This window comes from Xenia sp. Carnegie-2017, unplaced genomic scaffold (genome assembly GCF_021976095.1).
Source record: "Xenia sp. Carnegie-2017 unplaced genomic scaffold, XeniaSp_v1 HiC_scaffold_22, whole genome shotgun sequence".
In the NCBI taxonomy this organism is placed as follows: domain Eukaryota; kingdom Metazoa; phylum Cnidaria; class Anthozoa; order Malacalcyonacea; family Xeniidae; genus Xenia; species Xenia sp. Carnegie-2017.
Genome location: NW_025813485.1, coordinates 10334453 through 10352608, shown reverse-complemented (window position 1 = coordinate 10352608; position 18156 = coordinate 10334453). Strand labels below are relative to the sequence as shown.

The window sequence follows — 18156 nt, the reverse complement described above, 5'->3', positions numbered from 1 at the left end:
CACAGTGCGATGTATTTATTCTTTTAATCTTAAATCCTGATCTTCCATCCAACGATCACAGTGAACTGTAAAAGCTCGCCGAGCATTCCTTCTTCTTGCTTTGGAGTTAATCTCAGAGATGATGTATTACATAAAGATTGTTTGTTTTTTCCACTAATAACGACATTGATTGCGTACTTTTAATTTGTCGTAACCAGACCATTTAGTTGCATCAACCTTGCTGATAGAATTTAAAAAATCTATTTGTTGACTTTGGGAAAGTAGCTTCAAATGTTACCAGTATACAGGGTGTATAAAAAAATGAACAAACAGGCGCGAGATCTACCAAAACGTTTGGATGGAATAGGTAGTTGGACTTCCACTAGTTCATCTGACAGTAAAATTTTTGCAAGTGAAAATAGTGCATGTTACCGAGAGCACTTTTGAGATCTTTTCCGCACAAAAATGTCAATGCTAAAGAGCAATTGCAATGCACAGGTTTAAAATATGGTAGATGTTCAAGGTAACATAGTTTTAGGACTGATTTGGCATTTTTTCCATCCGCACGCGAACGCTTGCCATCCAAGACGCGGTTTATTTTTGCTACTTTGCTACTTTCTATTTGCCGTTTTCAAATCATCATCAATTATTCATATTTCCATAATTTAAGGTAATATTTATGTATAATTGATGAGTATTATGAAAAAATAGCATTTAACAACGAAAAATTAAAAATTATGCGCATTCTGAAAGGTAAGCGTTAGTGTACGCATAAAAGCCAATTTTCCTAACAATAGCTTAAACAACATGTGTCATAATTCAACCCTGTGTGTTCCAATTTCTTCTTAAACCTTGGTCATTTCTAGGATCATTTCAGCTAATTTACTGCTTTGGAAGGCGCTTTGATTACTTAACGTATCGCCAAAATTGTTCACTTTACAGTGATAAACATGAAACTTTGTATGATTACTAAGTTCACCTAGATGAATAATTGTGGGTATGGAACCATGCAAATTTTGCACTTGACGCTTAGGGGCTGATTACATGAGCCCGGGTAGCCGGGATTCAGTCAAGCGTTAAATGAATTTGGCAAATGGAAACGATTCAATACTTATCATCAGGTGATTTAACCAAAATGATTTAACACTTCGCTGAATCCCGGCTACTGGACTCATGTGAACAGCCCCTTATTAATGAGTATTCTCAAATAGCGCCTCCATGAAAATGAGGCTGATCATTAAAAGGCTAATTAATGACTAAATTTCAAAAGAAAAAACAAAAGCAATAAGAGAGTTATTTAGCAAACACGACGTTTCGTCTAATACGCCGTGAAATTTTCGCGAGGGATCTGAGTCTAGGACGCCACCACGTCGTAAAGTATTTATGATTTAGCAAACCTTTTGTAGGACTCCTGCAAATGATAGTATGAAACAAGTTGCATCTATTTCGGCATTTTTCCTGCTGGATCGTGTTTTCCGATCATTTTAAACTAATTTTTTGATAGCAAAAATATACTGCTGTTTATTCGTTTCAATAAAATTATAAATAAAAGCAAAATCACTTTCTGAAATATTACCTGACAAAAACAAAATTTAGTAAGAAAAACTGCTTGAAAAAGATTTGCTTTTCCTGTTTACAAAAAGTAATAAGAAATTTTGTAATTAAATTTATGTAGTGAAAGTAAAATATAAGATACAATGAAAAACTGCTTTTGAAGCACACGTGAGTATATTAACTACGAGTCTGAAATAAGCATTAAAAAAGCAAAAAGTATCATCGTGAAATTCTTTATGTTTTAAATCGCTCCGGGTTTTGTTTTCAAAAAACAGCGCACAATAATTTGCCAATTACGGAACAATTGTAAACAAATTTCAAAATAAATTTAAAAGATGAAAAATGTCTTGTATTTGAATAATTATGTAATACTGTATGCCATTTATGACCTGCATGTCAGCAGGACGCCTGATAAAAATGAACCATAACAATTTAGCTACATTAAATATAAGAGGTGAGTTTTTTGTCTCATTTTGACAACCAATTCATGTCATTGAGAAAAATATTGATAAAATAATGAAGTAAAATATTTTCAAACATAAATAATGACTGAAAATTTTCGTACATTCAAATAACTCCGGGTACCCGTAGGGTAACTGGTGTTTTAAATTTGCCCGTGTTTTTGTTTTTTGTCGGTGTTGAAAATTGGCAATTCCACATTTCTGGCATAACAAATATTGGGGAACAATTATTTGGTATTGCTTTGGTTAATTTGCCTTTGCAATTGTAAAGTAAATTAGTATGACTTGCTGGGATTTTAATTCACCAAAGTTTTCCAAAGTGAACGATTGTGTTTAATCAGAATGATTGCAAAATACAAACTATATTTGATTATTATAACACGAGATAAAAATTATATTGTGCCATGAAGGCTTGGAATATCGTTATAACATAAAACTTCTTTACGTCAGCAGGGCTGCGAATGCTGAGTTTATGTCGTTTTGAACTGGATATAGGACAAAATAAATTTTACACAGATAACAACACCGACTGATCAACATGCAGAAAAATGTGTATACAATTATACAACTTTCCGCATGAAAGAATTTAATGCTGCAAAATAACAATAAATAGGCTGTCGTTGAGCTTACAAATCAACTGTTTCCATCTGTAAAATTAAACAGAATTTCCACATATCATGTTGAAACGTCTCCAGTTTTTTACGATATATACGAGTACAAAACCCTACCCAATTTGCTTTTTAAAATTGTGGAACTGTGTAATTATGAAAATTATATCTTTATAATATTGCCTTGTGTTTTCTGTTGTGTATTATATCATATTGTATTTTTATCAATTTTTCAAAAATTTCCCGGCAAATTGCTGTAACTTGCCCGACTAGACCAAAGATTGAACGAATTGGGGGGTTGTCTCACACACACACACACACTACCTCCCCTCAGAAGTTTCGGTCCTGTTTATATTCAGTAGTCATATTCATTAGTCAGACTACGCATTGAAGGAATATAACACATCAAAGAAATCCGATTCAAGTTAAAACACAAGACAATAGAAACTCTGTATAAAGTAAACATTATTTAATCTAATGTCTGAAATTAATTTTATGAAAAGATTTTCAACATGTAATGGTTTCCCACGTTGGCTTACAAATAAATTTATCAATATCTATGACTAGACCTCTCAAACATAACCGTGAAGAAATGACACAACCTGTTATTTAGATTCTTTTCCAGAGGATGATAAAGACACTTTTGTGGATTGTGATATGTGATGTCAACACAACAACAACAGCGGGCAATGTTACCGATTTAAAGTTATTCATCTGTGGTACAATTTGCCAATATGTATCATACAACGTGCTCAAGATACATTTTACCGGATGTTCTAAAGTGAACGCAAACAATTGGTGAAAATTAATTTTTTGGAAGAAGTGACGAAACTGGACCGGGCAGAACAGGGATTGTGATGACCCAAGAGCAACTAAAAGTCTAGACGCGATTAAGAGCCCAATATCTCCCTCAGGGAAATATGTATTTAGATAGAATGAATACTTTTAAGAATATTAGAAATTTATTTAATAGGACGAAAATTTGATCTTCCTTGATTTTTTGCTCCTCAAATTTGGCTTTTTTCGTGTTAGACCGTGAGGTACTAGTTTACCGGACGTGACGTGTTCTTAAGAGCACGGTGCATTTCAACGCTTAAGAAATATAGTGTAAATTCTATAATAAAATGCATGATGTGATCATTTATTAATTATTCATTTCATTTTTAATTTCCCTCGCACGATGTCCTCCAGATTAAGATATTCAACTTGATTTGGATTCTTTCATATTGGACTACATTATGGAGATCGAAGCATTGCTGTTTGATACCACGCATCTCAATCACGAAAATTCACTCAACACAAGTTTAATAAAAATAAATTTCTCGACTTTGCTGCAGATTTCAGTTATGTCACATATGAACTACAGCATTGAAAAGCAGCGTGTTCTCCAATACATGTCACGTACCCAATCACTGCACCTCAACACAAAATTAGCCAATTTTGAAGTCTGAAAAGACAAGGAAGATCAAAGTGATCATTATAAAATGAATGGCAAATGTCCTTAAAATGTTCTTTAAATGGTTGCTGAAATTCAAATGGAGTGAATTCAGTCAATTGTTAATGGTCATTGTGTCTGATAGTGAGAGCAAATTTCTTGACAAGCGATCCAAGCAATTTGTGTTATCACATTTCCGGTTAAGCTTGTCAAGTATCTGCGTTAACTTTCGTCTTTTGATAGACAATTTCGAAATATTCAATAGCCATTTTTTCGAAATGTTTAATCATTGATCTTTTCAGTTTCAACTTTCAACTATCAATTTGTGAATTTTGAGCAAAAGATAAAATTGCAAGATTTTCAGTATGCAAAATATCATGTTTTTGACACACATTTGAGTTATTTTCAACTTATAACACTGACATTTCTTTTACTATATTGTGTGATTTGAAGAGTAGAAAATTTTTAGTAGGCTTTGCATTTTCCTCTCTATGGGGACATAAAGTGGAAAACGCAGAGTCTGTATTAGAAGGGTCTATCTTTGAAAATGGAGAGACTCCGTACTCCTACTCCGCACACCACACTCTGCATTTTCCATCATGTCATAGAAATAAGTACCTACGGTAATGTTAAGCTAAGCAACAAGTCATTAAGACTTTTTTTAGAAAATAGAGTTCAAGCCATGCAAGTTTTGATAAAGCGACGAGTTTTTTCCTGTGAATATCCACAGACAGAATTTGATTTAATACAAGCCTACTTGTATTAAGTATAATAGTAATTAGTATATAAACCTACAGCTTATAGTGAAGACGAAATATACGTCTGTCTATGTTATATAGTATAATATATGGACATTTAATATTTGTGTTTGTCTGTCATTCAACGATTGACGAAGAAACAGACAAAAATAGATGGCAATACAATCAAAGTTTATTTTTGGTATAAAATACATACTTCCATGAACTTATAATATTTATACTATTGTTTATTTTACTGAAGATAAATCATTTGGGCTGCATAGTCCAACTTCATACACACACCCTATTCAAGCATCTGCGATGCTATTAACTAGCTACATGAAAGATAATTTGTACTTCGTTCATTTGTGAAACACATCAAAGATAATTTGAGTAATTTTCTACAACTTTATTTTCCAATTGGATTATAATGGAAACCAATGGATTACATTCTACTGGAAATCATTTATGGTGATATGTTTTAACAGATGATATGAATAAGGCAATGCCACGCTTTTCACAAAATTTTTTTTTCTGTTTTGAATGTTTCTGTAACCCATGTATCGACACCTCATATTTTAAATGTTAATCATCGCTACATATTTAACAAATAGATAGCATTTAACTGTTGTCTATACAGTTATAGATACACGGGTATGACGTCAATTGTGATAAAAACTAAAAAAAGAGCCACGAGCCACCGGGGCGAGAGATGCTATCTATTTTGTTTATATAATAAAATCAAAAAAATTCCCAAATTAAACCGTCAAACAGTTTGTTTTCTTTGTCTCCCAACACTTGGAACATTGAAAAGTCTTGATTTTGCAAACATCACGCTTACGTGATCTATAGGATTGAAGAAATGCTATTGGCTAGCTTAATCACGTGATAAAATGTGATTGGCTAACAAAATGAACAAGCAATGGCTGATCAATTTTCTTGAAATTTTGTTATCGAAGACGAAGTACTAATTAATGTTTGAAAACCGGGTTTTTTCTTTTCTTTTTGCTCAAAACGTTAACTGCCTCAACTACGTCTTTCTGAATATCTTTATTTTTCCATTCAGGGAGGTATTGTGATAAATTTTCAAATATATCCGCCATTTGCTTGTTTTTATAAACATGAACTTTTCTGTGACGTCAATTCCGTGCGCATGTCCTCTTATAGATCATAGCTCTCGACCAATGAAATTGCTCATATTCCTCTGGTTATTATATAATGTATTATAGTCAACATGCAGGCTTCATAATGTTGTCACTCGTCCGGCACATATGAAATTAGAGAAACAATAACAATGTCTTGCTAACAAAATTGCTTCTAGTTTTTGCCTTTTCAAGTCACCAAACCACTGACTCTAGTATCTAAATTGCATCAATATAGCCACTTGTCACTTGCATCAAATGTAAATATATTTTTTTCTTTACAAGTCCATATCAAAAACAGCTTCAGGGAGAGCGTGGGTAAATCAGGTTTTCTATCTAAATGTCAAATATTGATTCTTCATGAAAATTTCATTGATTTGCAACCAAGCAAAGTTTTAATGGTTTTAGAATTATGACGAATAAATGCCAAGTTTATTCGCTGTGGATCGACGTCTCAACGTCATTTTCGTGAGCAGCATGACGTGTGCCATGTAAGAAGTCCTAATAAATTAAAATTTTTAGATAGACACATCCCTTCATGAGCATTTCACACTATTATAGTTATTTTTACGACGTTTTATACTTTTCTTTCTGGGACAGAATTTCTCTAATTTGAAGGAACGACTTCTCTTGTTGACGGAGTGAATTGTGCATGTGAATGTAGAGGAATTGCGTGCAATTATTTTTAACTACACCAATTTAAAGAGCAATTTATTCAACTGTCTACTTATAATTAATCTCATGTGTACATCCAGGCTCTTTCTCAGGTTTTTGTATAACCGTTTGCTTCATTGGAAAATTTTATTATGTATATTGTATCGTCTCTATTTATAGATCAAAATTATAGCTAACTTTTCCTTAAGAACGTTCGAAACGGCGTCTTCCTTCAGTGATGTTAAGATACGTTGTAAGCAATCACTTGACGCTTTTTCTCTTACATTTTTTGCGTTAAACAGCATGTCAAGAAGCATTTCCCCATTTCTGGAATCTAGTTGCTGACATTCGCTCACATCCACAATGTATTCGACAGAGTCAATTTCGTGCTTCCACTCGTGTTTCTTCGCAATGGCGATGACCTCTTTACTGCTAATCATTTTTACGCATTCAGTGAACTGCTTGCCTTCACGTCGTAAGCCGTTCTGAATTCGAAGTGCAAAATTATTTTCGTCTTGAATGACGCATAGTATTACACCGTTATTTTCAAGTTCATTCTCGTAGATATGTAACAGGTCTTTCTCTGGTTCGTCCAAGTAATACATGCCATGTATAAGCATGGCCAAATTCATTTTACCACCGCCAGACTTTTCAGACATTTCTTTAAAGTAATTAGCTAAGGTTTCGGAACGCCAGTCAAATTTTATTTTCTTGTATTCACGTTTCTTACTAGAATTCACAATATTTTGGTATTTTTCAAGAACAGCAGAATGGTTATTGACAACCCGGAAAGTAGTTTGAGTTCCAGGCTGTAAATTGCGCCATACTATAGAGAGAATTTTTAAGCTCGTGCTCCCGTCTGGTGAACATACATCCAACATGGTGTACTCCCCGCTTGAAAAGTCTGAAACAACAATTCTGCTTGAGTTAGCGAGCGCCCATTCCGTAAGCACTTCTTGCTCAGTAGATTTGTTGAAATATTCTTCAACATAAGCGGGATAGTCCCCTTCTAGACTTAGAGCACCAGTTTTAGCTGACATAGTTGATGAGCAACTCAAATAGAATTAATGCCTACCGACTTGGTTTTTATAAATAACATACGAATAAACAACTGCGTGCTTGTAATACCATGCTGTTTGCCGGTCATGACATTTAACAGAAAACTTATTTGACCCTATTGACCTTGCTTAAAACTTTACCATAAATGGGGCTCATTCGAAAAGTTTATTACCACAATACATTACCCATATTTCATGTTTGGGATGGAACTTAGAAAAATTCTCACTATATTATCTTGTAACTGCCTTTATCTATTTAACACTGTAACACAAAGGTCAGATGAACAAAGTAATTAATTCTTAAGTATCGCTAACTATAGATTCACGCTATTGGGGTAAAACGCAGATACGGACGGACGAATGACATTTGTGAACCAGCAGATGAGCTAGATGATGTGCACGTCAAGGCTTATCCGTCAGTGATGAGTGATCCGTATTTTACACGAAAGGATAAAACACGAATATGGGCAAAATAAGTTTTAAGCTATTTCAAAGCTTATCTAACGCAGATATGGTTTGAGGCTTTTTCAATGATCGAGAAAATTGACTGAAGAAAAACAAGAACAATTATTATTTGTTTTATAAGAATCATTTCTTTTATTCGCTATTATACATTAGCAAAAAATGTTATGTTAAAGTGTTTATATTACCAATTTTAGCCCCACATTTTTAGTAGCTAAATTTAAAGAATAGCATTTGGGGATTCCATTTCTGCAATTATAATTTGAATGTCAGCATCTGATTTCCATAAATGATTTTATGAACGTTCACAGTTGCCATTTTCAGCCATACTTTTGCGAACTTTTTGATCGTATGATAACGAGTTGTGGTTGAACACATCCAATCAACATGGCATATTTTACTAGTAATCTATACAAAAAAACGCGATGGAAACGTTGTGTTGCTGGGCCAACCTAATCAAGTTAATTGCGCCAGTCACACAAAAAATAAAGGAATATCTATTGATTTGTTTCCTAACGAAGAAAATGAGTGGCAAGGACGCGAGAAATAGATAAATTTAATTTAGTGGGTAAACATTGACAGGCTTTGGGGCTTTCTCTACCTCGCAGGCTTTTTTGCATATTTTGAGGATTCTTGTTTCGACCTTAATTTGAGTGTGCAAGTGAAACCGATGAGAATATTGACGAAAAATGCATCCAACCATTGATGTGGCCGGTATACCAGAGCCGTAAGAAAAGCAGGTAACCGATCGAAAGCAATGACAATCACAACAAAGTCCAAGTTTACGATTATGATTAACTATCCAGTTTAATAATATACTGCCATAGGCGGCCCAGATATCTGTTTGGGCTTTTTATGCAATCGATTTATGTAGTAAATATATTTCTTGATTTATATGCAATTTTTGTCACGCGCGCTATCTCGCGTGAGTTACACGTATGCATAGAATAGAGAATAATAGAAGGGCAACTCGCGTCGGTAACCTTTGATGTAAGCGTGGCGCGCAGTTTGTTTCGCGCATACCGGAAATGTGACGGCCGCCATTACTCTGGCCAGTAAAGTGTACAACATTTACTATGAAAATATATGGAGTGGAAGCCGTAAAGTGGGTTAAAATGTAGATTTTTTTGAGCTGTTGGCTGTTTTTGGCATCTTTTTGAAAGAAATTGAAATAAAAAGGCAAGTATTTTGTATATATCATTTAACAAATGCATTTATTTAATATATTTATAGCGAAATTCAGTCGGAAAGCTTGAACAGGTTCTGAGGTTCACAAGTCCTGAGGACTTAAATGAACTTGGATGTATTACATGTTAAATATATTATTGTGATATAAAAAGCTTTTTTTTTCAATTTAGTTTTATAAAGGACAAAAAATTATATGCACAAAGCCCTCAAAGGTGTGTGACTTTAATGTACTTTCTGTCTTTCTTTTTAGTTGTTGCGAATATGCGGTTCGCAAATTTTATGGCGTAATAAATACGCATTCTTACAAAAAGTTTCTGCAAGAACTCAAATGGGAATTCCGTACAGCAATCAAATTCCTTTGGTATGGACTTGACGGTGTCTAATATACTTCGACCAACACCTTCGCTCTTTGTGTAGACAGAAAACGTCTTAATAAATGTGTCTTCAAGTTTGATGATGTATTCCAGATAAGGAGAAGATGGTGATTGTAGTCCTCCTAAATCAGATTTCTTTTCATCGAATGCTTTAAAGTGGCAGAAGAACTTTCTGCTATCATCCAGTTCTGTAGATGAAAGAGCATTGGTGCATTTCAGACAAGAGTGGAGTTTGAAACTCTTCATTAGAAGAAAACCAGACACATATGCAATGGCATTTTCCCTCATTATGTTAGTAGCAACATTTGGCTCCTTGTAATTCGAAAACAGTTAAAATAGCTTTGGAAAAGTACAACTTTATAATCTCGAATCAAAAGTTGCAGTAGAGACGCACACGTGAGAAAGATCCACAGCAAACCAAATATACAATGCTTTGGGCGATTTGAGAATTGAATAACATTGGAAACTTATTTTGATAAAGACATTTCTGAGTGAAAAATATGTACAAAATAACAGCAATATAATAAATATTATATTTTCTTAATGGTTACAAGGCTAAAAACATGTCTTTGTCATTAAAGATTTACATGGTGCACAAAAATCTTTAACACAAAACAATTTAAATTTAGAATGTGTGCATTTCATGCAATAGAAAAAGAAATACACATATTTACACATATTTACACATATTTATTCAGTACACATATTTACATTCAAAAAATTTAATGACAACTTTATTCAGAGATGGATATAAGAGAGGGGTGTGCAGCCCTCCTAGCTTAAGCTAGATGGGGGTGCAGAAGAAATGCTAATTTCTCTATAAATAATTGGTATACTAAACAATTAAGCTGAAGAAATTGTGATCAATGTTTAATAGAGCACCCTTACAAAAACCACCCAATCATAATAAAAACTTAATAGAATTTAACAAACAAAGTTTAACATGCTACTGCAACAAGTAGCCACTAAAATCTAATCCAACATACTAAAACTACATAACACAAGACACTTGCAACATAATCCTCACTGGAGAACTGAATGCCAAAATAACAACTAGAAAAAAATATCAGAAAATAAATCATAACTATTTGCAATAAATTTAATAGAGCACAAATCGCAACAAGGCGAAATTTATAAATAAGGTAAACAGAGTGTATACCTCACTAAAACTACATTTGGTATTAAAAATGCCCAACTATTAACATATTAACATTTCACTCATGCTTAAAATGATAAACAAACCCTCCATGGTTTGAAACTGAATGTTGCTAATTATCATCAGTTATAATTCACACACAAGCATCATTAATCATTATTGGATTACTTGGTTAGCTGGTTGATTAACTTGATTTATAGTTCAGCAAATTGGCAAGTTGCAACCTGAAATATTACAGCGTTGGTACAAGTAAAACTCTGACAAGTTTGTGTTTTAAATAATACATTTATAATAACACCTCAAAAGTTTGAAATTTATAATTCAGAAAGGACGAAAACGCAAGAGATTTTACTTCTGGACTTCTATTCACCTAACATACTGACAACTCTATAGGCAGTAACATAAACACCCTACATTGAAACATGTAATTTTTACCAATAAAAAACCTTTACGGACTTGCGAGCAATTAAATAATGGTCTCTCACCTTATTTCTTTCACGTTTTGTCACAAAATTCCATGATCTTACAAAACAGTTTGCGTTTTAGACGATTATTATCCCAAAATCGCACTTTTCCAATATAATTTTATAGCCAGCGTCAAGTTACTGGCCAGGTAATGGCGGACCTGCATGCGCACAGAAATATGCCACGCGTTTCACCTGCGAGTTGCCCTTCTATCATAGAATAGAGAATAATAGAAGGGCAACTCGCAGGTGAAACGCGTGGCGTATTTTCTGTGCGCATGCGTTAGGTCCGCCATTACTCTGGCCAGTAACTTGACGCTGGCGTACTATAAAATAATATTGGAAATTAGCAACATTCAGTTTCAAACCATGGAGGGTTTGTTTATCATTTTAAGCATGAGTGAAATGTTAATATGTTAATAGTTGGGCATTTTTAATACCAAATGTAGTTTTAGTGAGGTATACACTCTGTTTACCTTATTTATAAATTTTGCCTTGTTGCGATTTGTGCTCTATTAAATTTATTGCAAATAGTTATGATTTATTTTCTGATATTTTTTTCTAGTTGTTATTTTGGCATTCAGTTCTCCAGTGAGGATTATGTTGCAAGTGTCTTGTGTTATGTAGTTTTAGTATGTTGGATTAGATTTTAGTGGCTACTTGTTGCAGTAGCATGTTAAACTTTGTTTGTTAAATTCTATTAAGTTTTTATTATGATTGGGTGGTTTTTGTAAGGGTGCTCTATTAAACATTGATCACAATTTCTTCAGCTTAATTGTTTAGTATACCAATTATTTATAGAGAAATTAGCATTTCTTCTGCACCCCCATCTAGCTTAAGCTAGGAGGGCTGCACACCCCTCTCTTATATCCATCTCTGAATAAAGTTGTCATTAAATTTTTTGAATGTAAATATGTGTACTGAATAAATATGTGTAAATATGTGTAAATATGTGTATTTCTTTTTCTATTGCATGAAATGCACACATTCTAAATTTAAATTGTTTTGTGTTAAAGATTTTTGTGCACCATGTAAATCTTTAATGACAAAGACATGTTTTTAGCCTTGTAACCATTAAGAAAATATAATATTTATTATATTGCTGTTATTTTGTACATATTTTTCACTCAGAAATGTCTTTATCAAAATAAGTTTCCAATGTTATTCAATTCTCAAATCGCCCAAAGCATTGTATATTTGGTTTGCTGTGGATCTTTCTCACGTGTGCGTCTCTACTGCAACTTTTTGATTCGAGATTATAAAGTTGTACTTTTTCCAAAGCTATTTTTAACTGTTTTCGAATTACAAGGAGCCAAATGTTGCTACTAACATAATGAGGGAAAATGCCATTGCATATGTGTCTGGTTTTCTTCTAATGAAGAGTTTCAAACTCCACTCTTGTCTGAAATGCACCAATGCTCTTTCATCTACAGAACTGGATGATAGCAGAAAGTTCTTCTGCCACTTTAAAGCATTCGATGAAAAGAAATCTGATTTAGGAGGACTACAATCACCATCTTCTCCTTATCTGGAATACATCATCAAACTTGAAGACACATTTATTAAGACGTTTTCTGTCTACACAAAGAGCGAAGGTGTTGGTCGAAGTATATTAGACACCGTCAAGTCCATACCAAAGGAATTTGATTGCTGTAAGGAATTCCCATTTGAGTTCTTGCAGAAACTTTTTGTAAGAATGCGTATTTATTACGCCATAAAATTTGCGAACCGCATATTCGCAACAACTAAAAGAAAGACAGAAAGTACATTAAAGTCACACACCTTTGAGGGCTTTGTGCATATAATTTTTGTCCTTTATAAAACTAAAAAAAAAGCTTTTATATCACAATAATATATTTAACATGTAATACATCCAAGTTCATTTAAGTCCTCAGGACTTGTGAACCTCAGAACCTGTTCAAGCTTTCCGACTGAATTTCGCTATAAATATATTAAATAAATGCATTTGTTACATGATATATACAAAATACTTGCCTTTTTATTTCAATTTCTTTCAAAAAGATGCCGAAAACAGCCAACAGCTCAAAAAATCTACATTTTAACCCACTTTACGGCTTCCACTCCATATATTTTCATAGTAAATGTTGTACACTTTACTGGCCAGAGTAATGGCGGCCGTCACATTTCCGGTATGCGCGAAACAAACTGCGCGCCACGCTTACATCAAAGGTTACCGACGCGAGTTGCCCTTCTATTATTCTCTATTCTATGCTTCTATTATTCTCTATTCTATGACGTATGTATAGTCTTCAAGGTATTTGCCATATTTTGAAAAGGTAGGCAAATCTCAACACAAAGAAAAAGAAAGTGTTTTCTTGACGATGAATTATCGTCCACCAGCGGTGTGAAGTAAACATCTATATAAATTATAAGAGCGTGACCACAGTACAGTATGTAGTTACTATTCAAGACCGTGACTTTGTTGGTCTAATGTTGCCGAGAAAGTTGTGTATGACCTCATCAAAAACTTGAGGTATGGGCTTATCGTTAAAATGAACCTCAACAAAAGAAGAAAATATCTTATCTGCGAGAAGCGACAATGTTTCATTTCGTGAACACTATCACATCTAACAATCGAACAAAGTTGGCATTTTAAAAGAAATGTGTTTAAAACAAATATAGTGTTAATAAACAATATCAGTTGTGTAGAACGCAATGATATACACAATGATTTGTTTTTTGTGCGAGAAAATCTAAGTTTTGACGATTGGTAAGTGTGATTTTTTAAGTCTAAAAATGTTAAAAACACTTAAAACAGTCAAAATTATCGTAATGACAGATTACCAAAAAGCTATTGAATTGCAAAATCGTCAAGACTACGAACGGTTGAGTTGACATAATTAATTGAATTTACTCATGATGAACAATTTGGTTATAATAAACAAAATGAATTTGCAGGAAATAAATGTTTGCAAAAAGTATTGTGTAGCAATTAATTTCTACTCAATTGGTATTGCCGTATTGGTTGTTTCGACCTAAGTAAATTAGTTTATCTCAGACCAATCTTTATATCATATTTTTTGGTGGTTAACCATCAAATTGTTACAGTGATGTGTCTAAAAAATTTAATTCTATAAAACACTCAAGCATTTCCTCCTTTTCGAAAATGTTTTTGTATCGTAGTTTTCACTGATTATCTTTCGTGTAAAAACAGTATTTATAAAATAAAAACAAGAAAACGAATGCGCTGATTGGTCTAGAGCCGTGTTTGCATTAGCCTGTGCAAAACACATCTGAGCTCAACCAATCAAATCCATAAAAACAATCAACCAGTCAAAGATAATTTGCAAATCGATCATGAATACATTTCAGAGGAAAAATTAAAATGTTTGTCTTTTTCGCATTATTTTTATTTTATAAAAGAAATAAAGATGTTTTTCGTGTTTACACTTGCTTATGCAAACCTCGGAGACGTTTGTGGGAACTCTCGAGCAGGTGCAACCAACGGCTTGCACTGATCTGCTCTCGAGTTCTCCCAAGTCTCCTCGGTTTCCATAAGCCTGCGCAAACACAGTAAACATCTTTTATTTCTTAATAGAAATCAAGAGAGTAAATGATGGAAATATTTTGAACTATATATTTGAACAGTAATAAACCGGTATGTTTTTAAAAGCAAGTATACCTGACCGCTTGTTCGCTCCAGATCTTAAAAAATCATTGGTTTAACCATTCAAAAACCATTAATCTTAAAAAACCATTGGTTTAATCATGGTTTAACCGAGTTTGAATATACATCACAGCTATTTGTAACCAAGAGATGGCGAGGAAAACGTATTTGATATCAAAGTCTGGACAGTATAATTTTGAAACGTAGAACGAAAAGTTTTATCATGGAACAGAAGTGAAATTTAAGAATAAAAAAACAATTCAACAAGTTTACGTGCTTGATGACTGAATTAATTAAAGGACTTCTTGCTATTATAACAAATAATATAATAATAATTACAATAATGTAACGTAACAGTACAATTACGATAAGAGCTGATTTTGCATTAACACTTCCTTAGGAAAAAGATATAATTATACGAAAATGCAACATGCTTATGCATCTCTTTCGGCATGGTTGAAGACATTTGACGAGCATTGACGAGCATTGAAAGGAAGGTATATTCAATCAACACAAATTCCACACAAGAAAATAGAACATGCAGTTTTTGACGCAGGTTTTAATGCAAAATCGCAATTTTCAAGTACTTATTTTCAATAAATTAGTTGGGGGAGTAGATTTTCTAACGATTCTATCATGCCTATTGGTAAGGTTACGAACGTTTGTAACACTATAGCGAAATACCTTTTTTACTCTGAAATATCATCAGCATGCATCCTTCATATAAATAGACGTCGATCACAATTCAAGTTCGATCTCTATCTATCAATATTGAGATATATATACTATACAATAGAATCTATACGTGAAAATTTGTCAACACGCCTTTATACACTGGATATCAACAAGAAAGTTTCCTTTGTAAAAGTACATAACGTTCAGAAGAAAGTTAAATGTTTTTATTTAATTTTCGACATTACGGTCTTATAATTCATTGTTTCCAAAAAACAAGCAACGCATGTCATCATAGAAATAGGTTTATTATAATTTAACAAAAGTATTCGTATCGTTTCCAAGTAATTTTAATCTACTTTAATCAGCCAGTTATTAAAAAGGAATTTTGTTAATGGTGAGGATGACTTCAATACAGTTTTAAGACCGCTATGTCACCGAAATTTAGAACGACTAAATTGTCCAAACCAAAACCTGCTAAAATATTAAGTTTCCTGTAACAGTAATAAATTTCAACCATGCAACGTGTTCTTCCCATAAGGAAATACGTGTAAAGCGGACTTTGCAGCATGTGCAGTATTATGATGAAAGGACGCAGGGTCAGGTATTGTTAACCAATGCTGCTAAAAGCCGTACGTAACAAATGCGACTTACTTGAACACAATTTAAGCACTAATTTACTTAAATAAACTTACGTTAATTTCTTAGCATACATAGGCAAGTACAAATCAAAGTAGCAAAGACAACCTAACGTGCATGGCTTAAATTAAAACAAGTACAAAATAGTTACAGGTACAAATACTTTCTAGCCAAAATTTGAATAACTTTAAACACCTTATAAGAGATTTGTAGTATCTGATCATTATACAAACATCAATTCTGTGGGTTACACCACTAAATCATTCAAGCCTTGGCCGAACAGATTATCTTAAGAATGCAGAGACCTCCACTTCCAAATATAAACCAATGTTTACGGGAAACGCGAACGCCAAGGCCATCCATCGTAAAAGGTTATGTCCTTCAGTAATACGTACATTTTCAATGCGATGATCGCAAGTATACGAGAAAGTACACACACGGAAGAATATATATGGCAGAGAAAACATCCAAGAAGTCCTGAAAAGGTGCGTCACCAAGATCCCAACTCAACTGCACAAAAACGTACCAAACACAGAAAATGAAAGAATAGAGTAATGGAAAAACGTAAAATACAACACAATGGTTTAATTCCACCAATCGTTGGAGCGACCACTATTGGAGTTACCACGTTGTGAATAGCCACCATAGTTACCATAACCATAGTTACTTCCTCCTTCATAAGAACCAGCATAGTTGCCAGGAGCAAATCCCCCATAGCCTTGGCCATAACCGCCTGCATTACTCTGCATGTAACCACCGCGATTGGCTTGTTGACGATAATCACGAGAGCCAAATGCACTATTGCCAGTTCTATAACAAAATTGTACACAATACATCTATCATGTTGTCAAAACAGTTTCTTAAATTTAGCATGTCGACTAGCACCTTTATTTATTAATACTTTTGCTTTCACTGAAAGTAAAATAGATTATAGAGGCGGTTTGATTTTTCGAATGCGTATTTTCAGAAGACATCACAAACAAGTAGCACTTCTATATTTAAAATCCCAACATGGCGTCATCGTGTTACAACTTTCTACGTACTAAAAACTGCCACTGACAATGTGAATATTTTCATTTATAAATTACAAACATACATAATAAAAAATATAGAAAAAAACTCCACCAAATTCAGTTGTAGTAACTAGTGAATTAGTGAATTTGTTCATATGAATTGTTTGAAAATATGCAACAAAAACGTGTTTCAAAAGTAAAGTTTGAATCCTTTAAGTGCCTTTTAAATTAAAGAACATAGCCGAAGCAACTGAATGCTATCATGCATTGTGTTGACAGATAACAATTACTTACCGACGATATCCTTTACTACGCGATCCACCACTGCTTTGATATTCGCTAGCAATAGACTCCAACCAAGGTGGCACCTCCTGTTTTGCTTCACCCAAAATATTCACCAATACTTTACTGATATTTTTGTTTCGGTCATTGAAGAATGAAGTTGCCAAGCCTGCACAACAAAGATATCAACGAATAGTAAAATCTATTTCTGTATTTACTTGTTTGAGCGCCGCGGCGTTCTTCAAATTTTTAGATCTTTAGATGAGGCGCTCATTCGGGGGCGGTGCTGTTCAGAAAGATCTGTCAATTATGGGTTGTAACAAGAAAATTTAACCGAAAATAAACACGTTTTTACAATGTTTTTACAAGAAAATAAATTTCTGAGGCGATTTAAGATTTGTGGTTGTTTTGTATTAGCGTTTTCAACAAATTTGATGGTGTGTGACCGTGTGTCGATTAATCATGAATTTGAAAATAATTCAAAGCGGCGCAAAACGAGTGAATAAGGTGAACAATGAAAAACGCACAAAAGCTCGTTAACCAAGGACAGATTTTTTTGGGGGTGCTACCCCTCAAAATATCAGATTTAAACATCCTAAATAAATGTTTCACCTAACTGTCTGCTTTAACTCTACCACGTTATAATCCCA

General features: G+C 33.6%; 2 protein-coding genes and 1 long non-coding RNA gene across 3 annotated transcripts in view; all 3 read right to left on the bottom strand.

The window, feature by feature from the left end:
- Positions 1-6595: 6595 nt before the first annotated feature.
- LOC124446317 (histamine N-methyltransferase-like) lies at positions 6596-7673 on the bottom strand. The gene has a single exon (XM_046997163.1). It carries the CDS (start codon positions 7608-7610, stop codon positions 6741-6743), a length of 870 nt encoding a protein of 289 aa, XP_046853119.1. The 5' UTR covers positions 7611-7673; the 3' UTR covers positions 6596-6740.
- Positions 7674-10495: 2822 nt separating this feature from the next.
- LOC124446443 lies at positions 10496-11363 on the bottom strand. The gene is made up of 2 exons (XR_006948430.1): positions 11294-11363; positions 10496-10705 (listed from the first exon to the last, which is right to left on the bottom strand). It is a non-coding gene; the product is annotated as an uncharacterized LOC124446443 (long non-coding RNA).
- Positions 11364-15168: 3805 nt separating this feature from the next.
- Positions 15169-18156, bottom strand: part of LOC124446009 (putative ATP-dependent RNA helicase Pl10) — a 28710-nt gene continuing 25722 nt past the window's right edge. The window contains exons 16-17 of the mRNA XM_046996798.1: positions 17519-17675; positions 15169-17021 (exon numbers count right to left, since the gene is read on the bottom strand). Of these exons, the coding sequence (XP_046852754.1) occupies positions 16796-17021; positions 17519-17675 (383 nt within the window). The 3' untranslated portion in view covers positions 15169-16795. The remainder of the gene's footprint in view (positions 17022-17518; positions 17676-18156) is intronic.